We start from the raw sequence: 27,250 nt of genomic DNA, 5'->3' as shown, positions 1-27,250 counted from the left end.
GACAGTTTAATTGCTTGTTACAGAGATTATAATAATAGACAGTTTAATTGCTTGTTACAGAGATTATAATAATAGACAGTTTAATTGCTTGTTATAGAGATTATAATAATAGACAGTTTAATTGCTTGTTATAGAGATTATAATAATAGACAGTTTAATTGCTTGTTATAGAGATTATAATTAATAGACAGTTTAATTGCTTGTTATAGAGATTATAATTAATAGACAGTTTAATTGCTTGTTATAGAGATTATAATAATAGACAGTTTAATTGCTTGTTATAGAGATTATAATAATAGACAGTTTAATTGCTTGTTATAGAGATTATAATTAATAGACAGTTTAATTGCTTGTTACAGAGATTATAATAATAGACAGTTTAATTGCTTGTTATAGAGATTGTAATAACTGATTGACAGTTTAATTGCTTGTTACAGAGATTATAATAATAGACAGTTTAATTGCTTGTTATAGAGATTATAATTAATAGACAGTTTAATTGCTTGTTATAGAGATTATAATAATAGACAGTTTAATTGCTTGTTACAGAGATTATAATAATAGACAGTTTAATTGCTTGTTACAGAGATTATAATTAATAGACAGTTTAATTGCTTGTTACAGAGATTATAATAAAAGACAGTTTAATTGTTTGTTATAGAGATTATAATAATAGACAGTTTAATTGCTTGTTACAGAGATTATAATTAATAGACAGTTTAATTGCTTGTTACAGAGATTATAATAATAGACAGTTTAATTGCTTGTTACAGAGATTATAATAATAGACAGTTTAATTGCTTGTTATAGAGATTATAATAATAGACAGTTTAATTGCTTGTTATAGAGATTATAATAATAGACAGTTTAATTGCTTGTTATAGAGATTATAATTAATAGACAGTTTAATTGCTTGTTATAGAGATTATAATTAATAGACAGTTTAATTGCTTGTTATAGAGATTATAATAATAGTTTAATTGCTTGTTATAGAGATTATAATTAATAGACAGTTTAATTGCTTGTTATAGAGATTATAATTAATAGACAGTTTAATTGCTTGTTATAGAGATTATAATAATAGACAGTTTAATTGCTTGTTATAGAGATTATAATAATAGACAGTTTAATTGCTTGTTATAGAGATTATAATTAATAGACAGTTTAATTGCTTGTTACAGAGATTATAATAATAGACAGTTTAATTGCTTGTTATAGAGATTGTAATAACTGATTGACAGTTTAATTGCTTGTTACAGAGATTATAATAATAGACAGTTTAATTGCTTGTTATAGAGATTATAATTAATAGACAGTTTAATTGCTTGTTATAGAGATTATAATAATAGACAGTTTAATTGCTTGTTACAGAGATTATAATTAATAGACAGTTTAATTGCTTGTTACAGAGATTATAATAATAGACAGTTTAATTGTTTGTTATAGAGATTATAATAGACAGTTTAATTGCTTGTTACAGAGATTATAATTAATAGACAGTTTAATTGCTTGTTACAGAGATTATAATAATAGACAGTTTAATTGCTTGTTACAGAGATTATAATAATAGACAGTTTAATTGCTTGTTATAGAGATTATAATAATAGACAGTTTAATTGCTTGTTATAGAGATTATAATTAATAGACAGTTTAATTGCTTGTTATAGAGATTATAATTAATAGACAGTTTAATTGCCTGTTATAGAGATTATAATAATAGTTTAATTGCTTGTTATAGAGATTATAATTAATAGTTTAATTGCTTGTTATAGAGATTATAATTAATAGACAGTTTAATTGCTTGTTATAGAGATTATAATAATAGACAGTTTAATTGCTTGTTATAGAGATTATAATAATAGACAGTTTAATTGCTTGTTATAGAGATTATAATTAATAGACAGTTTAATTGCTTGTTACAGAGATTATAATAATAGACAGTTTAATTGCTTGTTATAGAGATTATAATTAATAGACAGTTTAATTGCTTGTTACAGAGATTATAATAATAGTTTAATTGCTTGTTATAGAGATTGTAATAACTGATTGACAGTTTAATTGCTTGTTACAGAGATTATAATAATAGACAGTTTAATTGCTTGTTACAGAGATTATAATTAATAGACAGTTTAATTGCTTGTTACAGAGATTATAATTAATAGACAGTTTAATTGCTTGTTACAGAGATTATAATAATAGACAGTTTAATTGCTTGTTACAGAGATTATAATAATAGACAGTTTAATTGCTTGTTATAGAGATTATAATAATAGACAGTTTAATTGCTTGTTATAGAGATTATAATTAATAGACAGTTTAATTGCTTGTTATAGAGATTATAATAATAGACAGTTTAATTGCTTGTTATAGAGATTATAATAATAGACAGTTTAATTGCTTGTTATAGAGATTATAATTAATAGACAGTTTAATTGCTTGTTACAGAGATTATAATAATAGACAGTTTAATTGCTTGTTATAGAGATTGTAATAACTGATTGACAGTTTAATTGCTTGTTACAGAGATTATAATAATAGTTTAATTGCTTGTTATAGAGATTATAATTAATAGACAGTTTAATTGCTTGTTCTAGAGATTATAATTAATAGACAGTTTAATTGCTTGTTATAGGGATTATAATAATAGACAGTTTAATTGCTTGTTATAGAGATTATAATTAATAGACAGTTTAATTGCTTGTTATAGAGATTATAATTAATAGACAGTTTAATTGCTTGTTATAGAGATTATAATTAATAGACAGTTTAATTGCTTGTTATAGAGATTATAATTAATAGACTGTTTAATTGCTTGTTATAGAGATTATAATAATAGACAGTTTAATTGCTTGTTATAGAGATTATAATAATAGACAGTTTAATTGCTTGTTATAGAGATTATAATTAATAGACAGTTTAATTGCTTGTTACAGAGATTATAATTAATAGACAGTTTAATTGCTTGTAATAGAGATTATAATAATAGACAGTTTTATTGCATGTTATAGAGATTGTAATAACTGATTGACAGTTTAATTGCTTGTTATACACATAGTCATAATAACCAACTGACAGTTTTATTGCATGTTATTGACATTATAATAAACTGACATATTTTATTGTTATAGACTTTATTATAACAGATTAACACCTATAACTTTAATGAATTTTCCAAATAGGAACAGGGTCATCAAATTTAAACTGCATGACTGGAAAAGTTTTTCATTGGTTTTTAGAAACTTTTGGCTGCTTGCATAAAGTTTTTTATATTTGTGCAGATATACGGAATTTAAATTTTTTATTACTATGTCCATATAGTTGTTACCATCATCCACATGCTCATCTGCATCACCAACACCATTTCCTGATTGAGACTGGTTCTACTTTTTCAGGCGATTGTGCATCTTAAAGGGTATTTATCCACAAGAACCCAAACACAAGAAAGTAGTTGGGAAGGGCAGTACGGCGCCCAAGACATATTACTATAGCAAGGACATCAAATTTCTAGCACAGGAGCCAATCATTTCCAAGTTCAGAGACTTCAAGGTGAGAAAAAATGGACACATGTATTTCAGTTGTAATTCAAAATTTGGCAAGGATTGTTGGGGTAACTAGGCATGGGCATTAGCCTTCTTTTTTTGGTCAAATAAATTCACTGTAGTTAATTCTTTAGAAATACTTTTCTTAAGGAGCATTTTTATTGGCATTGTCTTTTTTTAACCCAAAGGACACACAGAAAATGGATATCCAGAGTATTGGTGTACAAAATATGTTGATAACCAGTATGCCATTGACCATATGACAAGATGAAATGTCACATTAAAAGTATTTTTTCTTTCGGCTAGGAGACAACTAAAAATAACATTTTGTATCAGTTCTGGATAGCATGATGGTAAAAAAGAATGATATAAGGATTACTGGCTTTGTTTTTAGTGTTGCATGGTAATATTAAATATTCAATCTTATTCTCCATGTCAGAGTCACAAGGGATAATTAACTCACTGCCTAATTTCCATATCCAATCCTTACAGATATTTTGATCCAAGGTACACACCATATCATGCAGTGGTAAAGTTGTTAGCTCAGGTCAAGGTCATCTTAAGAAAAATGTCACATGACAAGTGTATCTTGTGTTGCTAGTGGCACTTTTGTTGTCATATGTCTTGAAACTTGTTGCAATCTACATGCAATATACAGACACAAAAATTAAACTAAAAAGGTTGGACAGAAAATGTAAGGCAGTAAAATACATGTTTTTTTTCTTAATTTATTTTAACTTTACTAATGTCAGCATTTTCCAATAACCTGGTAACTCATCGTATTTAGTACTTTTTGTTAATTGGAGGTAAATCATGACTTGGAAAAAGCATAGGGACATGTTTACTTTTTTCATTCCATTATTTCATTGTTTATGAATAAAACTTTTTCAGCATTTTGTCAAAAAACTGAGAAAAGCTATTGTGAAAGGAAATGACAGTGCAGCACAAAGGCTTCGGGCAAACAAGCCAAAGTACAGCCTAGATCATATTATCAGGGAAAGGTAAGTTTTATCCATGTCCTTCTGAAGTGTAAGACATGTATATAATTTAAAACCATACCTGACCTATAGAAAATTTAGACAAGCTTTTGCGCTGTATCGGAAGAAATAAATTTGTCCCATTCCTTTAGGAAATGTAAAGCCACTATGCTGTATTGAAGAAAAAGAAAACATAACTGTCCCTGACCTATAAAAAATGTAGACAAGCTATTAAGCTGTATTGGAAAAAATAAAAAATACTAGTCTCTGACCTATAGGAAATGTAGACAAGCCATTATGCTTTATCGATGCTTATTTACAGTAATAGACATGAACTGACCTTCATGTATGAAGTTCAAAACTTGGCCAAAATCAAAATTTATAGGAAACTGTTACGGGTTAATTCTAATGAATCCAGTATATGATTTATCCAAAACCATAACCTTGAAACAATAAAATTTATAATATTATGCTGCGTATTGGAAAAGTTTCAACAATACATGTAAGTTGCCAAAATTGTTTGGGTGCAGACTTCATTTCTATGACATGTATAGTTTGAAAAATGGAGAATGTTGATGGTAGTTTTAATGTCTCATATCAGTTGTACTTACCCTGATGAAATGTTCTAATTGAGACCAAGTTTGCAAAAGTATAGAAACAAGACAACAACAAAAATATGAATTGTGAAACCGTTAGATACAAGACTGTGTAAGGATATCCATAAAATTTATCATGTTCTCTACCCAGCCATAATCCTGTGCAATATATTTCCTCCAAAACATCAAATTTACAAATTGTCTGCTCAGCTAACCCTTAAATTGATTATTGTTTGTTCCCAATGAGTATTGTATGTTCTCAGTGAGTATTGTTTGTTCCCAGTTTTCAAAGATCACCTTCCAGTTCATTGTTGGATGACTTAAGTAGTAATGATATTTTCACCTTTACCCATAACCTGGTTAGATCATAGCTGAATGGTGTCCAGTTATTTTATGAATTAATCAAAGTACACTTATAATTTTTCTCTTTATTTGCTTGGTATTATTGTCCAAAAAAAACAACAAAATCCTATTGGACTTTATGGTGTAGAACATTCTGTACTAGTTCGTAGTTGGAGTTTTCTTTAATGTAGAAACGATAACTTTTCTGAGCAGCTGTTTTGTTTCATAATGAATTCATGTATTACTGGCCTTGTAAAGAATACTGAACCCTCATACAGGTAATTTATGTCTTGGAAGAATTTCAGTCCCAGCATGTCTCTGGCATAGTAATCAGTCTCTTTTTTACCTCATGTAGTTTGAATATTTACTAATAATGGTTTTAAATTTTTTATGGACTTGTAAAGTTAGTAGCGAAAGTATAGGCCGAATGGCCTTTATGTCATGTATGTATGTGTCAAGGGAGGGAACTCAAATTTAGGTAAATTATTAGGCGTGATAGTTAGTTATCTTCCTTTGATATTGTCACAGTTAGTAGTACTTGAAACAAGTGGGACAATGTTTTTAAATGGTAATCTTTAAATGGAAATTACAGTCATTTCTCAAATGTTTCATCTGTTAATTCAAATTATGTACTGAATAAAGAAAAGAAAATTTAGACAGTTGTAACATAAACAGAGTTTCAGGAAAAAACTTAAATATGATATTATGGGGAGCTTTTGAGCAGTGTTTTACAATATTAAAAAGGGACATAAATAGCAATATATTTGGAGTTCTAATCTTTGGTCTGATCATTTATAAATTAGCATCACTTTAGCACTCTAGGTCATGAACTGTCTTCTCTCTGACGATTTTGCATTATTGCTTGTATGTAAATCAGCTTGTTAATTGATATCTTCTTGCTATTCTTATTGGTTTCAGATATCCAACATTCACAGATGCTTTAAGGGATCTAGAAGATTGCTTGTCTATGTGTTTTCTATTTGCCACTTTTCCCAAAACTAGTGTGACTCACACAGAATTTATTCATCTGTGTAGAAGATTGACAGGTAGGTTCAACAAGTATTTCAGGAAGCTTTAAAATGCTTTGTAAGTGTGTGTACCCCATGAGATGCCTGGAAATGTGGAGAATCAGTTGAAATGGAAATAAATCGATAATTAGCTGTTGCAGTATCCTTTCTGTCTGTGTCCGCACAGATTAAAGCATATAATTATGTCCATGCCATTTAATATCAACCGTTCTTTCTTCATAGGTCCTGTGTAACAGATTTGATTGGATTTCATATCACCTACCCCCAGGGTAGGGGGTTGAGGGGATTGTTGTTAAATTACTAGATGTACAGCAGTTGTGCATTCTTGGTTAGGTTTTGTTTCAGTTTTAGGACAAGTTTTTGGCATGCTATATCAGTGCACAGAATAATGAAAAAAATTGGTAAGGGCATGCATCTTGATCAATTCTACATGCAGACTTATCAATCTATATGCTTTATGTATCTTTATTAGTGTCACACCATTACCAGAAGAGAAAGATACTGTCATCTACATTTAACATTTTGCTGGCTTAGGTTTAGTTTTTTGGGGGTTTTTTTGTGTATATGAAAGTTGGTGACATATCTTGCTGAATACAGCACACTCAACACAAATGTAGGTCACTGCGCCACATTTCAAGTTTTGCTGACTTTGGTTAAAATTTTGCATTTTTTTTTCTTCAAGCTTGGTTCATGTTTGAATGATCTAACTAGATGATTGTATGCATTTCTATTAGTACTATATCTAACGAGATGATTGTATGCATTTCTATTAGTACTGTATCTAACGAGATGATTGTATGCATTTCTATTAGTACTATATCTAACGAGATGATTGTATGCATTTCTATTAGTACTATATGTAACTAGATGATTGTATGCATTTCTGTTAGTACTATATCAGACGAGATAATTGTATGCATTTCTATTAGTACTATATGTAACTAGATGATTGTATGCATTTCTATTAGTACTGTATCAAACGAGATAATTTTATGCATTTCTATTAGTACTATATCAAACGAGATAATTGTATGCATTTCTATTAGTACTATATCAAACAAGATAATTGTATGCATTTCTGTTAGTACTATATCTAACGAGATGATTGTATGCATTTCTATTAGTACTATATCTGATGAGATGATTGTATGCATTTCTGTTCGTACTATATCGAATGAGATGATTGTATGCATTTCTGTTAGCTGTACACCCCAAAACACAAATTACACCCATGAATCATATACCAAGTCAAAAGGAATTTAAAGTTACTTTAACAATACCTACAATATACTTGGTCTATTTTAGTTAACCAGGATAACCATTGAGAAAAACCTGGGAAATTATTTTTCTTTAAAAAATTGACACCACTCCGGTGGCCTAGTGGTTACAGCATCCAATTCAGATGCAGGAGTTCATGGGTTCGAACCAAAGACTTATAAAAGCAGCTGTCTCGCTTGATGCTCAGAATTAAGAGGTTAATGTTAGGACTGGTCCGTCTGGTGTGAGGATAATGTGACTGGGTAGGGCATGATGCTTCATGTCTACGGCATGATGCCCCAGTGCTAGACATCACTCTAAACTGTCACACTGCAGACATCGTAGCGATATGAATGGAAAATTGTTAAAACTATGTTAAAATCCAAAACACACACACACTAAAAATGCATGTGGTTGGGTAAGTTTGTGGGTAGGTGGATGCATGGACGGGTAGATATGTAGATGGGTTGGTCATTATTTATGTGGTTGGATACGTAGGTGGTTTCACAGAATGTCAGCACAATATGTAGGTGGCTATAGTGCCTATTAAAAGTTTTAATCTCAAATTTTAAAATTAGCACAAAGTTCAAATCGAAAGATTAAAGATTGCCAAAAATCTTTAGTTGGAATTGGATCCAAGATTACTTCAGTCTGAATTTATTTCTGAATAATATTTACCTTGGCTACTGGAGATTGAAGTGGTGAGCAAAGTAATCATTCATTCTAGATTTAATATATTGCAAAAGACAATTCTAGTCAGTTATTTTCTTTTCACATCACCGACTGGTCCCTCATTAACAGTAAAATTATGTTTTGTAATTAGACATTAATTGAACTATCAAGAAGTAATAATTTAATCAATTTTGAATTTTAAATTGAATTTTAAATTGAATTTTAAATTGAATTTTCCATTGCCTGGAATCAACAACATAACATCATTTGTATATATACTTTATTGAACATTGGTTTGAATGCATATGTCCTAATGCAGAATTTTCTTATTTATTTCAGTTGAATTTCTTCACTATATAATTGCTTCCAGGTCTCTCAGAAAGGTTAGTTCATTTTAAGTTTACCTGGCTATAAGACCCAGTGAGCTTATGGTTTGGTATTTGTCCATCATTCAGCATCAGTTTACAGTTGCTGTTTACAATTCAAAACTTGCTAAACAAAATTTGACCAGATTTAATAAAAAGCATCCTGCCATGAATTTCTTTCAAGTTTTTTGTTTAAATGATGTTGATGTGCCATCAAATATGGCAGTTGTTGCTAAAATTAAAAAAAATGACTTTACAATAACTGCACATTATAATGTGACCAAATTTTTCAGGCGATATCCTAGCATGAATGACTTTCAAATTTGTTCAGATGAAGTCAGTCCACTATCAAATATGACTGCAATTACTTTTTTTAAAAACTTTAAACAACTACTCCAAAATTGTTTAACCAATTTATTTACCAAATTTAACAAATATGTATCCTGGCTTGAAGGACTTTCAGTTTGTTATGCTTTAAATGTGGCATCAGTACTAAAAAAAAACAAGTAGGAAATCCTTTGACTGACTTCTCATAGACTGCTCAACAAAATTTGACAGATGGCATCTTGGCATATATAGCTTTTAATTTTATATATGTTACTGATCTGCCATCAAATATGGCTGTCATTGCTGAAAACAGAAAAACTAAAATCTAAATTCTGGTATTAAGGGCATGCAGATTTATATAAATGAAGCTAATTTGCCATCAAATGTGGCTACCATTATTAAAAATAAAAAATCCTTCAGACATATTTTTACTTCCAAACTGCAAAACTTAATTTGCCAAAATTTTACTCGAAGCATCCTGGCATGGAGGTCTTTTACAGATCATGCCATTAATTATGGCTGCTGAATGGACCTCTTCCAAAACACCACAGGAACCAGTTCTATAAGTTTGAGCCAGGTTCATAATGGCAGGGAGAAATCCAGGGGACAATGCTGGTTGCATAACATGGTTTCCAAGTTATGACTCGCGTGTCAAGATCTCAGGGGTTAAGAACAGACCATGAACCCAACCTGACTACATATTTTGGCCTATTAGTTGCAGATATATTAATCATTGGTGGTTTGAACAGTTTTTAGTTATAAATAGGGTAAAGTCATTGGATAAATTCAAGGGACAGTGTTGGTTGTTTAAATGACCTGTCCTTTTTTTAAAAAATGATTTATCCTTGTTATGCTGTGAAAGTGTTCCTGTATATATGGTCAAAGAAAGAAGATACCAACATTAATAGACAATGCAGCAACCGTGTCCTCAGTGTTTTTCTTTTCTCTTCACCTTTCCAGTACCACATTTTACTGTATTGTCTGAATTGCCTTAACTGCACTGTATTTTAATTTGTGACGAAAACTGTTTCACAAATATTGATGTATCCTCATGCTTGATGGTGGGATAGTGTGATGGCAGTCTACGATCTCCTCCTAAACTTAGAGTTGGATATTCACTATTATTTATCAAATTTTGTGTACTTGCTAGTCCAATACATGTCTTAGAGGAAGCCAACATTTTTTTTTACACAGGTACCAATTGCAAACTAGATACTTACATGGGTCCAAAATATGTTATGAGTGATGACAGCAATTTAAAACCATTCTAATAACATGGTTACTTATGTAATAAGATTAAAGGTTCGTATTCTTAATCAAGAAAAATCAGTTTCATACCTAGCCCTTAAGTTTATAATTATATCTGCATTACAAAAATGCTTTTCAGTAATTTTAATGCAGAGAAATGTTTCTTTTCTTTATCAGCAATCTTTGTGAGCTAGACCTATTAGAGATGAATTGAAATTTTCAACAAAAATCTGGGCTATAGACCTTGCCCTGAAATAATCAAAACCAAACAAACTTGACCATCTTCTCTGATCCTCTATCAGAACTTTAGTCACTACACAGTAGGAAATTGGAAAACCATTACTGAACAATATTCTCATCCAACATACCAAGCTGTATGCTTTTCATAATAAAATAGATTGTTGATACGCAAAATAGTCCTATCTGTCAAACCATCAGAATTTAAAATACCATACACTGATTTTAAACCTGGTATTTTTTTTTTATAATCCTTATTTAGTAAGTGGCAGGCATCATGGAATGATGATGTCACTAAGAAGCTACAGTCATCACTCTGATACAAATCATAACCACATTAATTCATTAAGACATCTGCCTGCAATTATCTCACCACAAATTACATACTGATGTTTATCATTTGGATTTAAGTAGCCTAGAAAGTCATATTACCGACCTCAGTGTGTCTGTTATAAAGTGGACAAGTTTAATGCCAAGTCAGGATTGGTCAGTTGTTGTTGTTGTTGTAGGGTTTAATGCCATTTTTCAGCACAAGATAGGCTATACATGGCAGCCAGTATTAATGGTGGAGGAAGAACCCCGAAAGAACCACCGACCCACGAGAAGCTACTGGCAAGCTTTCTCACATAACCACATTAGCCAAATCCGAGACTCAAACTGACGCAGACAGACATGAGATGGCAGTGATCCATAACGGTGAGTGCTTTAGACCACTCAGCCACTCAGGGCCCCTCAAGATTGGTCAGAAATGTTGGCTTCTTCCCATATTCAGCCTGGTGTCTCTTGTGATATTTTGCCTGGCCAAGAAGACCAGAAGTGAGCTTACCTGAGAACTAGTATGCCTAGGGCTGCTCACCAGGCAATGGTGAATGCCCTGACAAAATCTTGTAACCTTGACCCTTGACTTTATAAGAAGAGAAACGCCCATGTGATCTTTTAAACCCCACCAAGTAGTGACCTTGCACTCCCTCTCCTTCAGTTCTGCTACTCTGTTTGGGTTTCGAATTTATGAGGTGTGAAAACAGGTGGCACAGAAGTTGCCCTTCACCTCTCCATGCAAGTCCCTATCTATATACAACACTGTTAGGGGTCCTACCAGAGAAGGAATGATCATAAAAGACTGAAGGGGTAATTCTCAGCAACAGTGGCAACCTTTTTATAGGTAGCCATATGCCCCTAAATTCTTCATTCAGACTGAGGGGAGGAAAGAAAACAAATTTGTTTGGCCCCAAGCCTTCCACCAATTTATCATTGACTGTTTCACCATTGCCCACTGTTGATCCTCCTCTGATTGCCGGACTCCAGTTATTCCAAAGTTTGGATCAGCCTGTTTCTGACAAATGATTGGGTGATCCAAGTCATCCATCTTAATTATGGAGATCCCAAGCTATCCCATGATGGTGAATTGTTTCAAAAAGAGCTCTCGTTTGTAAGGTGCATGGTTGGGGTATTCTGAAAGCCATATTCCAAGGTTTTCATTCCAGATTTATTTATGGTTAAGATCTGTCATTGACTTGAGTGGACTCATTCAGCATATTACTGCCTTGAAGTTCAAAATTCCAGGTCCATCCACATGTCTGTCTGGAGTATAGTTTCATATACCTGTTAACATGATGTCATGCAGATAACTTTGCTTCATCTACTTTAGGATAGTTTGCCAATTCTGCACCCTTCCATTCAGCATCAATCTCATCCATTGGACCATCACTGAGACATTCAGGACATTCCACACAGCGATGGTAACGTAATATACCTGGACAATATACTGCAAAAACATCTGGGAAGTTTGGGTTTGGTTCACGATATGAATAACCTTCTCTATGTCATTTGCAGTATAGTCAGTGTGGAGAAGTCGGATCTTGTCCCTCTGCTAAATGTGTCATTCTAGGTATGAGTGCTAAAAGAGCACAAAGGAATTTACTAAAATAATACACGCCACATCTATTGAGTTGATAGTGAAACTGACTGAAATATAATCAACAAGTCGACTGCATCATCACTCTGGCTTAACAGGTTATCTTCAGGTGACCAGCAGTCAGATTTGCCATTGTTAAATGTGTGTTCATTTATTTCACCAAGGTGTTTTGTTTGTGGATGTTGAAGTATAGAGGAAAAAACTTAACCCACCAAAAAACAAACATTTCTGGTAAAATTATATGGCTGTGTCCAAGATAAAATTAAAAATAGATTCATCTCATAAAATTGAATTTTATGACCTGAAAATAGACCATAAAGTCTCTTGTCGAAATTCTTCCCCTACTAACCAGTAATAAAGATATAAGATATATATTTCCACATCGAAGTAATTGGTAATATAACTCTTATTTTCCAGGTATTTATTTCTATAAAAGGTATATACCTGCAAGCAGAAGTTCAAGGAGAGAAAACAACCTGGATTGTTCCTCACAGAGTTGGTTACAGTGTAAGTGAAATGTGATATGTAGAGAATATTTCCATTTGTTTTTTAGATAAAAGGAAATGTTTCACAAATTGAAGTGGAAGCGTGGTATTGTCACAAGTGGTGAAGACTTCAGAGGCAGTACAAAATGTGAATTAAACTATCTACATTTTCTTTTTATTATATATTTTACCATAAACTTAAATGGAATTCATCCATGTTAGTGTGGTTAACTGATGTGTTATTATAGCAAGCAAAGGAGTTCCAAACTTCAACAGTAAATTAGTATGCTGACACTTTTACAGATCTATCTCTTTCATATAAAACATTTGTTTCAAATTAATGACTTTTCATATAAAAAATGAAACCATTTTTATTTTCATTAGCAGGTTGTGATTATTGATACAGTGGACATTGTTAGGGTGGTAATATAATCATCACAGGATTTGGTTTCAGCAGATTTCTAGTGTCAACTTTCAAGTAAAAAATTTAATCATACGTTCATCTATTAGGATTTTGCATATTTTGTTTATTTCTGCATTTAAACTTTTTAATTTGTTGACAAACTCTGTCTTGATTTCTGTCAGATTTTGAAAGTTGCCTAATTTCTATTTGTAGTCTGTACTGTATGATGAGAGTTAAAATCATTAAATTAAAAAAATTAGAATTTTTTAATCCAGAGTTTGCACCAAACCATGTACCATTTGCTGTAGATTGTGACATGTACACTGAATATTCAGATATGTTCTTCTCCGTCAAACAATGATATTAATTACTCGTGTTTTTATCATAGCATCCAACAGATGTGGACTACAAGATTATGCAGACATTTGTGGAATTCTACACAACGCTTCTTGGTTTTGTTAACTACAAGCTGTTCCACACCATCAATTTACACTATCCCCCAAAGGTGAGTCACTCCTTTGTCTTCATAAAAATATAAAGATGAAGGGTTTTGTTTGCACGTATTTCTGTTGAGTGATTTGGTTCTCATTATCAGTGGAAGATTTAGGTAAAGTGTATACATCTGGGTTAAGCCATTATTTCACTAATGCATTCATTTATATGTCGGGGCTTTTTTTCCATAGACCAAGTCTGATTAATAACAACTAGAGACTGACTTCCGATAACATTCACTGATGGGAAGGAGTTTATTTTCTCACCTTTTATTGATGATTCCAAATATTTATTTTTGACAAAACCCCAGGAAATATATTGAACTATCTTTTACCAATTTTGATGATGATAATTATTTCATCATTTTAACCGAATAGGAACCTATATTTTTGGTCTCATTGGTTTGTTTACTTTTAAAATCCTGAGTTGCAAATGCCAATGATTTCACCTGTGAATTTAATATTTGTAGTTTATATTTATGGTTTCTATTTATTTATATTTTACAATAAAAGCATTGTTCCTGATTACTTTGATGTGGCTGTCATTTCTCTCATGTAAATGAAATTTTGCTGCCATCAAATGTTCAGCTTATATAAGACTACATTTAAAGTTAAAATCTTAATTTGTTGTACAAAAGTTATTTATATTTTAATTGTTTTGGAATGTAACATTTTAATATGTTGTACAAAAGTTATTATTATTTTAATTGTTTTGAAATGTAACATTTTAATATGTTGTACAAAAGTTGTTATTATTTTAATTGTTTTGAAATGTAAAATTTTAATTTGTTGTACAAAAGTTATTATTATTTTAATTGTTTTGAAATGTAAAATTTTAATTTGTTGTACAAAAGTTATTATTATTTTAATTGTTTTGAAATGTAAAATTTTAGTTTCATTCACTTAGAATATGTTTATTTTCTTGCAGCTGGAACTTGATACAGAGGAAGAACATGTGCCACATGGTAAAAAGACAAAGAAACCAGACAGATTTGCTGAAAGGGAAGCTAGGGAAGAGGTTTGTATTTGTTGATAATTTTTGGCTTTATAGGATGGCCATTGTCCATGAGTCCATTAGCACAACTTTATTACTTTAGCCTTTGCTATACTTCCTGGAGAATTACCACACATTCATCCCTTTGAAAACCCAATATATTTGCCATCTTGTTATCACCACTTATCCAGAAAGGAAAGTTGGATTGACATTGGATTTCACTAAAAGACTTTTTATTATGTAATGTTAGTCTTAAATCAAAATGGTGCCCCTAAAACATCCAGTACTGCTGCTACAGAGGACATCTGTCTTGAAAATCTTGTTATGACTAATCTTTATAAAAACAATATTTGTCTTCAGGGCTGAAAAACCCTTATCATAATTCAGCATAAACTAAACTTTTTCAAGACCTTAAGTTTGCCTCACATTTTGTGTAAATGCATTTAAGTTGTCAGACTGTTGAAAGATAGGGCATTGTACATCATGATCTGTCTGTATGCAAATGAAAACTTGGTAACTTCTCTATTTTTTAACCACTCGGTATGAAATTTTATGTTGATGTCAAAAAGAGTTATTTGTTTATTTCACAGCACCCTTCATTTTGCAGAAAATATTTTGTTGTTTTATTGACATGGCTGACAATAGGTCCCTGTCTGTCAGCAGTAGGTATATCAGTAATGCTGCACTCAACATCATCACTGATGATAACCAGTTAAAAGTTGACCTTTGAAGAAGTAATCTATTCATCAGTATTCCTGTAGTACCTTCACTGTTGAATGCAATGCATACTTGTGTTTTTGTTTTAATAGAGATAATTGCCAACTATGGTGTCATAATATCAAATCCCCCCCCCCTTATTTTAGTTTTTTTTTCAGATAATTCAGAAAGGACTGATATTAACAATTTATAGTTTCATCCAGGATGTGCCCTTGCATGATTTGCATAAACTGTACATATGCCCCTCACAAATAGAATAAAATTCAGTGTGCCAAAACTGCCACACAAAATGGGCAGGTGCATTTTTTTAATCTTTAATTTGAATCATTAAGTATCCTAAGTTTCTAAATGATTGTTTAATGAAAATAAATAAATTCCTTCAAACAATCTTTTCCCACTGCACCTATGCTCAGCCTGGCTATTTTTCCCATATACCTGAACCCTCATATATGTAACTATGGATCATCCGAAATAAACATGTTATTCAATGTATCCCATATTTCCACCTTTGAATTAGACTGGTACACTGTTCTTTTGTTAGGTATGCAAGTATATTTTTTCTAGAGACAGGGAACCAGTCTATGCATAAAACAGTAGTAACTCAATAAAAAAGTATTGAACATTTTTTTCAGATAACTTATTGAGGTAAATTGCAGCACTATTATTTTACATTTGTTATTGAAGAAAATCTGTAATCTCAAAAAGGTTTTTGTAGTCACGTGTTACCAGCAACATGATTCAACATTGACATAGTACAGTTTGCATTTGTATGAGCAACAGAATTTTACTAAGAGGCATATATGAAATGGCAGATAACACATTTCTTCTCCCCAGTGTCAGACTTCTATTGTAACAGCTATAACAATCACCACAGAAATCACTGAACAAGACAGAGAATGTTATGAAAGCTGAGATAACCTAAAAATGAAACTTCCAACGAAGATTTGTATTACAAAATGGTAGAGCCATAGAAGAAATAATTCATGAACATGTTCCAAGAAGACTGGAAATGTAAGTATGACGGGCTAGAATATGATTCAGAAAAATAAAATGTATTGCAGCTTATGCAGAAGTTCCAAGAAAAATAACTCCATGACGACTGGATGTCAGAACATTAGGACCTCAACTTTAACACACCTTACCAATTGCATTGATCATCAACCCTGATGCTTTGCAGTCAGCTGATTGTGGATGAGGCTTTAGCTGCCAAAACAACATCCATGTACCCTCAGCAAATCGATTAGAAGCTAACAAATTGCAAGGAATGATGACCATGATGTTGGAGAAGCAGACAATAGAAGTATTTAACTTTTCCATAATGTTTGTGCATGGTAAGTGGTATCATTGATCAAAGAGAAGAATCTTTCAGTAAAGAAGGTAATTTATTTGGTTTTTCATGCAAATAACAGGTCTCGCTTTATCATGAGGTTAGCCCATTATGAGCACACCATTGGTCCCCTTTTTCTAATGAAGGGGCCCAATTGGCCCTATTTTTCTCAAACCTGACTGAAACACTGGATATAACATAGATATGTGTTTAAGGTCCAGGCCAGTTGAATGGTTTCACAAACCAGAAAACATTCTGACCTGTCTGTTAAGTTATGAATTGCCCAATATGTTTGCATTACAGAGGCTGGCAGCTATGACTCAGTCCTTGAAGACCATAGATGCTGGAGGAGGTGAGGATGAAGTGGAGCTGGATGAATTTCCCACATCAGAGGTTAGTACATCAAGTCAAACACACATACAAGCTCAATTATAAGTCCAAATTTAACTGCAGACAACATAGACCCTGATATGCCAGCCATAATGTGCTTAGTTAGGGTTGTTTATTCTACTGATTATTCCTAGCAGACAGTTTAGACCCAGATCTGCCAGAAAATAATATACCAGTAGATCTGGGTTTGTAAAGTTTACAGTTGGACTCAATTTATAAGCAATTATATATGGTAACTTTACATGTATGGTTATGAAACTGTATGAAGACAAGGTGTTAGAGATGGAAGCCATCATAAATATCCACTTTTTTAAATTCCTTGAACCACCCCCTCTATCTGCATCCAGAATCGGAAACCTTTATCATCATCTACCTTTCCTCATGATGCATCAACCTGATCACCCTCTCATAATCAGTGTAGATGGACTTCATGTTACAAATTGGTTTCTAATAGATGAGCACACATGACTGATCAAATTATAAGAGCAAAAATGCAGATATAAAAGTTCTGTATTGGAGCATGGTTTTAGTGAGCCCTGCTTCGATCTTGCATCACATTTCCCTCCATCAACAATCGCTTTTTACCACTCTAGAGTTCATGCTTCTCATCAGATTTCAGTCAGACTTGCGATCTGGGTTTATAGCATTAAAATCTCAGACAAGTTCAGTAAGGATCTGTACATATTAATGGGGTGAGCTTGCATTCTTGAAGCCATATTTCTGATCAGAATTGGAGTTATACATATCTCATTTAAGATCTCAGATCATTTTGATGCATGAGCAAGATCCACGTGGACTGAGATTGTTGCCAGTCTGGTCTGGAGACTGCATTTGTCGTCTTCTTTTTATCAGACTCAATATTTGCTTATATCATGAAGATGGAGGACACATTTGGTGAAGAGTGAAATCCATCCTTATTAATTTAGTTAATTATTGCCTGCGCTTGTTACCACTCTGGAAGCCATAGTTCTGATCTGATTATGATCAGACTTAAAATATGGGCTTATGTTTTCAAGATATTGATTGGATTCAGTAATGGGCGAGATCCATGCATATGAATTAGGTTATCTTGCATTTGATTGGCTGACTGGGGAAACTATATTTCAGATCCAGTTTTGATCAGAATTTGAAATATGTGTTTGTATCATCAAAAACTTGAACACTTTTGATAATAATATGATCGTGCAGCTATTTGGCTGAGCTTCTTATCTCTCTGGAAGTAATAATTTTGGTGCGATTGTGGCTTATATCTTTAAGATTTACAGTTGTAACAAGATAACTTGGTGAGATTTCAGATTTATAACAGAACACTTTTGATGGTGATAAAAATACAATGTATAATAATGAATGTCTTGAATGCACAATTAATTGTGATTAATATGTACATGTATACGATCCAAAGATTTGGTCAGTTAACATAAAACGCATGGACCTAATAATGAGAATACAAATAAATGACCTTACACAGTACATGAACAAGGGGTGAATGATTCACAGTGATTTCACAATGAAAAGATTGATGTGTTTTACTCAAATAGTAAAACAAATGTAGTATTTTACTCATATTGTAAAATGTATTCACTCAAATAGTGAAATTATGTAAACAAAAGGGACAGATATACAAATCATCTTTACAGTCCCAAAAACACACTGGGTTTTACAAATCCCAAAAATTAGCCCACAGCTAAAAGATTACATATATGGAGTTACACACTCCAGCACACTCGGCTACCAGTCACACTGGTCAATCAAGCCATCAGTATTCCAGGTTGGTCAATCAAGCAATCAGCACACACCAATCTCGGTCAGCAACACCCGATCACCTGCTACTTGACCAGCAACACTGTTTATTCAGCTTTAAAGGCTGATATGGGTCAGCTTCACAGCTGCTATGGTCAACTTCTATGGTTAGTTCGGCAGCTGGCGCCACGTTGACTCTGATCACTTCAATAACTTGGATCTCTCTGGTCACTCAGATCACTAGAGCCACTCTGGTCAGCTGAAAATACATCTAACACCATGTACTATGCATGACACGGGCATATACGATAAAATGTAATGATGTTATATATAGTAAGTTATCCTGATTATATTATCGGCACAATAATTACAAAACAAAAACAGGTTCAGAAGTAAACCTAACCTTGCCCGACAAGAATCCTACGGTACGTTTCTTAAAAAAATGAAGCTTTATATTGCCAATATGAATCCCTTGCTAAGACACAAACCAGAATAGAAAAAATTTGCTTTACACTACATAAACCGAAGCTACATAGCAAACATACAAAAATAAATGTGGTAGTACAATAGTTATAACTTATACCCAAGAAATTAGTAACTCACATACCTCTACAGCTGAAGATGTGCAAAGTCCTTAAAGTAGACCACTCACTGAAAAGACGTTCCGTAATGTGAAGATTTAATCTCATGTTGAGGCATTTATACACAGATGAAGTCATCATACATTGTTAGTGCACTGGAAGCATTCGCGGTTTTTCCCATTGAAAGCAATTCGCATGTGTGGCATAGGATGAACCGAACTCACTATTTTGAAATATTGTGCAATATACATAAATCACCCTCTGGTATCATTGTACCCAAAAAATGAACCCAAGTACATGTATTTAATAAATAAAAGGATTTATACAATTCCGTGGCAACAGCGGTCCCCCTCATGAATAGCCACCAGCTTTATGTGGCCAGAATCCCTTGGCACTGACAGGTATGTGTTTGAAGGTACTCTTTTTAGGACTGACACCCCTCAGCCAGAGTATTAGTGCAAAAAGTCAGATTTACCCCTCACTGTTGTTACCAGTGATAATAATAAAAATGGAAAAAGCTAACTGCTGAGAAGCACGGAATTGTTGTGCTCTTGTCAGCATGACAAGCATATTTATAAAGAATAGGTTGCTAACTGGGGACAGAAAGAAGGTGATTATGCACTCCTTATCATTGATAATACATTGCGAAATGCAGCTTTGCAAGACCCATCACAGTTATTACTTGAAATGCTTGAAAAGCAATCATGGGACCTAACATGGGGTGAATTGATTAATCAGGATATAAATGTGTCAATATTTGTTCCATATCAATAATTTTTATTGATACATGGGGTAAAGAATTGAAATAAAACAATACTTAGACTATTCAAATTACTTTAATCTTCAGCACTGGTGAATAATTATTAGTTATTTGCCCTCTTATTCTTTAAACTGAGAATTTATCAGAGATAGTGGTGGCAGGCACATGCAACAAAGAAAACTGAATGACAACACCCACTCGCCTTCAACAAATTTAGGAACAGGGTTCCCACACAATGTGGAAATCGGGAAGAAGTCGGAAGAAATTTTAATTTTTTTCCTGACCATGAAATGTCCTTCAGTTTTGCAAATATTGATGAAAGGGGGGAGAAGCTCGTGAATTTTTCCGCCTAAACAAATACGTAATTGAGTCATAACTGAACTGATCATGTGTTAAATTTATCTAGTTCTAACAAGAATGTTTGGAGGTTGCAGTATGGATCATTTGGGTGCTTGCCATGAACATATTTGTTGAGTCAATCCAAATGCTCAGTGGATTAGATTCATCTAGTAGACTTTGAATTTACAGTCAGCTCAATATCTGTATCTTTCCTTATATGGAAAGTATGAAAACCAGTCTAGCATCACAAGAGACCAACATGGTGGCAGCAAAGCGTAGCTGCATAGAAGATGGCCTAGCAAACTTAAACGTTGTTAAATTGAGTCATTTCTGCATGAAATCGATATGAAAATTATTTATTTTCTCAGAAATTATGATTAAAATTGTTATGTCTTTAATCTGCTGAAAGACAAGATAAAACTGCGACATTAATGAAATGTGATCTGATACTTGCGATTTGCCTTGTGAGTAGTACAAGTACACAAATCTCACACCCCACATTTTCAAATGTTGTGGAATAAAATAAAAAAGTATTTAATGAAATTTGTATACTGGTTGTAATAAAAATACAAAACCGAAAGAACACAAAATTTGCAATATTTTTTCCGATTATAATACTTGCCATTTCTGAGGATAAAATCATTTCATATTGATTTCATGCAGATATCATTTGATATAACATTAGTGTAAATTTGCTAGGCCCGCTGGAAAGCAACTACCTTATGCTGCTACTGCATGGTGGCATAAAATTCCAAATTTTTTTATATGCAGTTGCTCTGACCCACACCATATCCTAAATGTCCAATTGTGAAAAGAATATTGGAGGAAGCTCAGATTAGAAAAAGAACTGCTATTCATTTGTTGTCCAAAATGTTGAATCTCTTAGCTGAACTTCGGTGTGAAACTATATATACAGTGACATGTAGCTTGATGCATTGGTTTCAGCTCTTGAATAGAATGCAGAAGAAATGAGAAATTGTCGTCCCTTGTATTATATATTCAAAAAACTATACAAGCCCCAGTATCAATACAGGTTTGGGGAGTGGTTTATCGAATTACAAGACAAGTTGATTTCACAGAAAATTCAGTCCTTGTTACACACCAATATATAATTTTGAAGGCCTTTTGTCAAAATTTAAATCGACCCTTTTGTAAATGTTAAATGATGCATTTTTAACCAAATTGTCTTAAGGAGTTTAGGTTGTTTGAAAAAGCATGTTTGGGATTTTTTTGGCACAGGTAAATTCAGGGTTAAAATTGTTTCCTTACAAGATAAGATTCTAATTCCTTTAGTTTATTTTTTTTCTGTTATAGGAAATGTTTACTTTGTATAACATGCATATATATTGCTATAGAATTCTTCAGAATCAAAGGTTTGAAAGGGGGGAAAAAACTAATTTGTGTTCATTATGTTTCTTCCACGTAGCAACATAATGCAGGTCAGGAAAGTCAAGTTAGAATTGTTATTCTGTACATAGAAATGACTTTACATGCAAATTGGTAGGAATATAATCAAACTTGTTTCATGTGATGAATTTTGTGCTTTTGTACATGATCATCTTTTCTGACATATATGTTTTAGATTGTCTTAAAATATAAACATATTAAGATTTAGAAAATGCAGGTTTTATAATCTAAAATGTTCTTTAATTCCATTCAGTAATAATCATATGTGATTCTTGAAAAAAATTAATTTCATCCTGAAAAAACCCTAGAAATTTATCTTTAGAAAATGGTGAGAACCATGTAGGAAACACAAGGTAACTAACTTGTGTAGTTTCAAATTTGCCAGCCCCCTTGCCAGTTCCATGCCGATTATTTCATAGATTTTTATGCTCAGCCATTTATATCAACATAAAGAAGACATTCCAGTTATGCTCCCCTTGTACAAAGTAAGTACTTTTCTTAAAATTGAATAACTACTTTTGTGCAAAGTTTGACTGTCCATTCACATCTTGTCTACTTGTATTGAATATGAGGGTTATACTTCCAATTCATTGCACAGTGAAACATGTTACATTCAAGTCTAAGACAATAATCAGAACTAAACATAGTTTCTTTACTGTGTGATGCACCAGAAGTTTTGGCATCCAAACCCAATAGAAATAGATACAAAATAAAAGAAAAACTTCATGCAAAAGTGGCTATTTAAGGATCTGTAAAGTACTTAAGTTGTAGATGTAGAACAAGTTATATTCTATGCTGATATATGTAATCAACAAGTGAAAGTGCCAATGGGGTAAAAGAAAAGTAGCACAATCAGCAAGGGGACAGATTTCAAACTGCATGAGTTATAGTCACAATTTTAATTTGTAAAAGGGGAGTAGTTGTTTTCAATAATTTCCTTTTTCACTCAAAGAAACAAGGGTCTGTGTCCGCAGCAGTTGCTTTGCATCGGCAGTAGGTAGAATGTGATGGATTTGGTTTTTAGTCAGCTACACTTGGAGTTGATTTAGATAAGATTTCCTTGCATGAGAAATTGCATAGTGCTACTATTTTGAAGATAACTCAGTACTGCCTTGCTGATTTAAGTGAAGATATAAAATTGGTAATAAATGGAATGACCTGATATGTGATAAAAGGTTGAATGAAAATGAGAAACCTAACAGGTAATATGTTGGAAGTATTTTTTATTTCTCTTATCAGTGATGAAAAGGACATCTGAAAAGATGATAAATCTATGTCAGTGTGTAATCTGCATGCTAGAAATACAACCAGTATGTCAACAGATAAGATGGTGTCACTCTACCACTAACACTTTATAAAGATGAAAAGACCATTAAGTTGTTATGTGTCATATCGTAGAGTGTGTATTGTGATAGACCCCACACTAAATCCTTCCAGTAAAGGCATGGAACCATGACAAAACCACCCACACAACAAAGTCTTGGCTTAATTGGGAGATACATTTATTGTAGTCAGACATTTATATGTCAAATACATTAACAGATCACATTACATTAAGAACATTTTCTTGGCTAAATCAGAATCCAGCCCTCCGGGAAAGCTGGAAAACAATCTTTCCATCGATATATTTATAGACCGAGGGAAGCAACTGTAACAGGTTAACTCCCTTTTCTAACCATTAAGTGGCAACCATTATACCCAGTTTCAGCCGGTTCTTTTATTTGAGTGACATCTTAGAGGATGCACTGTGGGAAGCCCTACCACACATCTCACTAGAAAGCTGAACATCCTCATTAATGTTCCTGATTCAGCTGAATAACACCAAGTATATGTTTGGTTACCTAGCTGTGGCAAGGGTAAATAACTATAATTGTGTCCTAGAAACGTGTCTTCACATTAATATTAATGTCATTGTCTCTGTGATGTATAGATGGCCTTTGCTGGATTCAAGAAGTGGTGAAGTTTATTTCCTAATGCAAATATTGTTATGACTTTGGTCTTAAACTTAGAAACAGATAGAGTGAAAAACAAGTTTTGTCAAATTCAACAAATAATTTTATTTCCGTAGAATACAAAGTAAATTTTAAAAGGAATTTACATTATCAAGTCCCAAATAGTCCTAAAAGTTCTATGATGAGTCCAAAAGTGTATAGTATTGCAAATGAATTCCAGTGGTGTTCCAAAAACGAATTCCAATTTTGAATATGCTGATGGTCTGAAATAGTGTTGATGTGCTCACAGTATTGATGTATCACAATGATATAATCCAAAATGTCCTTGAATGAATTCACTGATATCTCAAAATAGTGATTTAGTCTGAAAATATTATTGAGCAGTTTGTAATTCCAGTGAATAATTTATACAACTTAAAATTGATTCCACTGTGGCTGTTAGTAAGATATGGAATGAGTAATTCTGAAGTCAGTTTGATTAAAATCAGAACTCTACCATCCTACATGAAAATCTGACAGCATCCACTTAGGGGTCATGTTCTGGTGACCTGTTTTATTACCATAATTGCTGATTTTCTAAGCCAGTCGGACAAGGTCTTATACCTTTGCACTTGGAAGACTGAGCAGTATAGTTGAGAGCATCATTGCTAAACGATTTGATCCACTTTCGGATGTGTGAGGTCAAACCTCAGCCAAGTCATACCAAAGACTTATAAAAATGGTACTTACAGTTGCCTCACTAGGTGCTCAGTATTAAGAAGTTAGTGTTAGAACTAGTCGGCCTGGTGTCAAGATAATGTGTCTGGGTGGGACATGATGCTACATGTCTGTGGCATGATGCCTTAGTGCTATACATCACTATAAACTGCCACACTGCAAACATTGTAGCAATAGGACTGGAAAATTGTTAAAGCTTTCTTGAAAATTCTAATTACACACACACATTTCCATTGGCTAATTCAGGGGTTACCAGAACATGACCCCTAAGCAGTTGCTGTCAGATCATCGTGTAGGACAGTGGAGATCTGATTTTAATCATATTGTTCTGAAGCAAACAAAAATTCGTATAAAAAGCTAAAACACAATACCATGACCAGGATGAGGTCATTTTCCCATCAAATTCATGAACAACTTGCTTCAAAAACATTGTTAATTTCTAGAAAGAAACTGGACCTTGAACTCGACATATGTAAAAATGTTTACGTCCAAGTAATAATGATCTTAACATATAATCTTAAATCATAGACAAATATTACCTATTTAATATATTGTTTACAATATAACAAGACATTAGTTACGTAGGCCCGACTTCTACACTCAATCATGGACAAAGGTCAGTTACACAATACAAATTAAATATACGTTGCATATAATCATGGACAAAAGCCAGCTCACAATACAAGTTAAATATACGTTGCATATAATCATGGACAAAGGCCAGCTCACAATACAAATTAAATATACGTTGCATATAATCATGGACAAAGGCCAGCTCACAATACAAATTAAATATAAATAACAATGTGATTGGATAAGTATTTACCACAGCACAACTTTACCTTGGATTTATGGATTTCAACCGAATTTGGTATTCAACATTTTATTGATGAGGTCTCAGATGAGCTTAATTTTAAGACATCTTTGTTCCATCAGAATAAATGCTGACATACTATATTATAATAAAGTGGAGTGATGGCACTTTTTTACATTGTGGGGAGGGGGACTGAGGGAGGTCTGCCTGTAACATTGCCATGAATCATTGAATTTCAAACAAATGTTATGTGTGACCACTCCGGTGGCCTAGTGGTTAGAGCATCCGCCTCGGATGCGGGAGGTCATGGGTTAGATCCCCGGCCAAGTCATACCAAAGAATTACAAAAATGGTACTAACCACTGCCTCGCTTGGCACTCAGAATTAAGAAGCTAATGTTAGGACTGGTTGGCCTGGTGTCAGGATAATGTGATTGGGTGGGACATCATGCTACATGTCTGCGGCATGATGCCCCAGTGCTGGACATCACTATAAACTGCCACACTGCAGACATCATAGCAGTATGACTGAATTTTTTTTAATGTTACATTAAAAATCCAAATCACACACTCACACAGACAAATGTCATGTGCAGCTTTAATTTCTTGAGTTTAATCATAGCATTTGTTTTATCATCTGTGTGATCATTAGCATTTTTTATCCTGTTTGATCATTAACATTTTTTACCATCTGTTTGATCTTTGGCCTCTTTTATCATCTGTTTGATCTTTAGCCTCTTTTATCATCTGTTTGATCATTAACCTCTCTTATCATCTGTTTGATCATTAGCCTCTTTTATCATCTTTTTGATCATTAGCCTCTTTTATCATCTGTTTGATCATTAGCCTCTTTTATTATCTTTTTGATCATTAGCCTCTTTTATCATCTGTTGGATTGTTAGCACTTTTTTCTCGTTGATCATTGGCATTTCTATCATCTGTTTGATCATTAGCCTCTTTTATCATCTGTTTGATTGTTAGCACTTTTTTCTCGATCATTAGCATTTTTTGTCATCTGTTTGATCATTAGCCACTTTTATCATCTGTTTAATTATTAGCCTCTTTTATCATCTGTTTGATCATTAGCCTCTTTTATCATCTATTTAATAATTAGCCTCTTTTATCATCTGTTTGATTGTTAGCACTTTTTATCTCGTTGATCATTAGCATTTTTTATCATCTGTTTGATCATTAGCCACTTTTGTCATCTGTTTGATCATTAGCCTCTTTTATCATCTGTTTGATCATTAGCCTCTTTTATCATCTATTTAATAATTAGCCTCTTTTATCATCTGTTTGATTGTTGGCACTTTTTTTCTCATTGATCCTTAGCATTTTTTATCATCTGTTTGATCATGGTATGGGTCAGTATTGTTGAATGCTACACTTATTTCCAAAAAGTTTCTTTGTGTGAGGCCTCGCTGAGCAAATTATGATAAATGGGGCTCATTGCCGTGGAATCAGATTTTGACATTTAGATCTACCAATATTTTGTCCAGCAATGACTTGGGCACAATAAATGAATAATCCACCATTTACATTTGGATAGAGCCTGAAAATAGAGTGCTGTAACACAAATTCTTTGAGTTTAAACTTTCAAGTAAAATATTTGCTGGAAAATTTTTGTATTC

The 27,250-nt window shown here is 32.8% G+C and overlaps 1 protein-coding gene across 3 annotated transcripts in view; it reads left to right on the top strand.

Annotated features, from left to right (window-relative positions):
- LOC149775208 (pescadillo homolog) overlaps nt 1-27,250 on the top strand; it is a 62,795-nt gene that overhangs the window by 8,500 nt on the left and 27,045 nt on the right. For all 3 annotated transcript variants that reach the window (XR_016416593.1, XR_016416592.1, XM_089944157.1), the window contains exons 3-10: nt 3,393-3,546; nt 4,431-4,540; nt 6,373-6,500; nt 8,751-8,794; nt 12,921-13,010; nt 13,780-13,896; nt 14,811-14,900; nt 17,224-17,313. Coding sequence is in view for 1 of the 3 variants with exons in the window: in XM_089944157.1 (XP_089800283.1) it covers nt 3,393-3,546; nt 4,431-4,540; nt 6,373-6,500; nt 8,751-8,794; nt 12,921-13,010; nt 13,780-13,896; nt 14,811-14,900; nt 17,224-17,313 (823 nt within the window). In the remaining 2 variants the exon portion in view is untranslated. The remainder of the gene's footprint in view (nt 1-3,392; nt 3,547-4,430; nt 4,541-6,372; nt 6,501-8,750; nt 8,795-12,920; nt 13,011-13,779; nt 13,897-14,810; nt 14,901-17,223; nt 17,314-27,250) is intronic.

Source organism: Sinohyriopsis cumingii, chromosome 19 (assembly GCF_028554795.1).
Source record: "Sinohyriopsis cumingii isolate HCF-2022 chromosome 19, ASM2855479v2, whole genome shotgun sequence".
NCBI classification, from domain to species: Eukaryota; Metazoa; Mollusca; class Bivalvia; order Unionida; family Unionidae; genus Sinohyriopsis; species Sinohyriopsis cumingii.
Note: the sequence above shows the minus strand (reverse complement) of the source record. Positions and strands in the feature narration are given on the sequence as shown.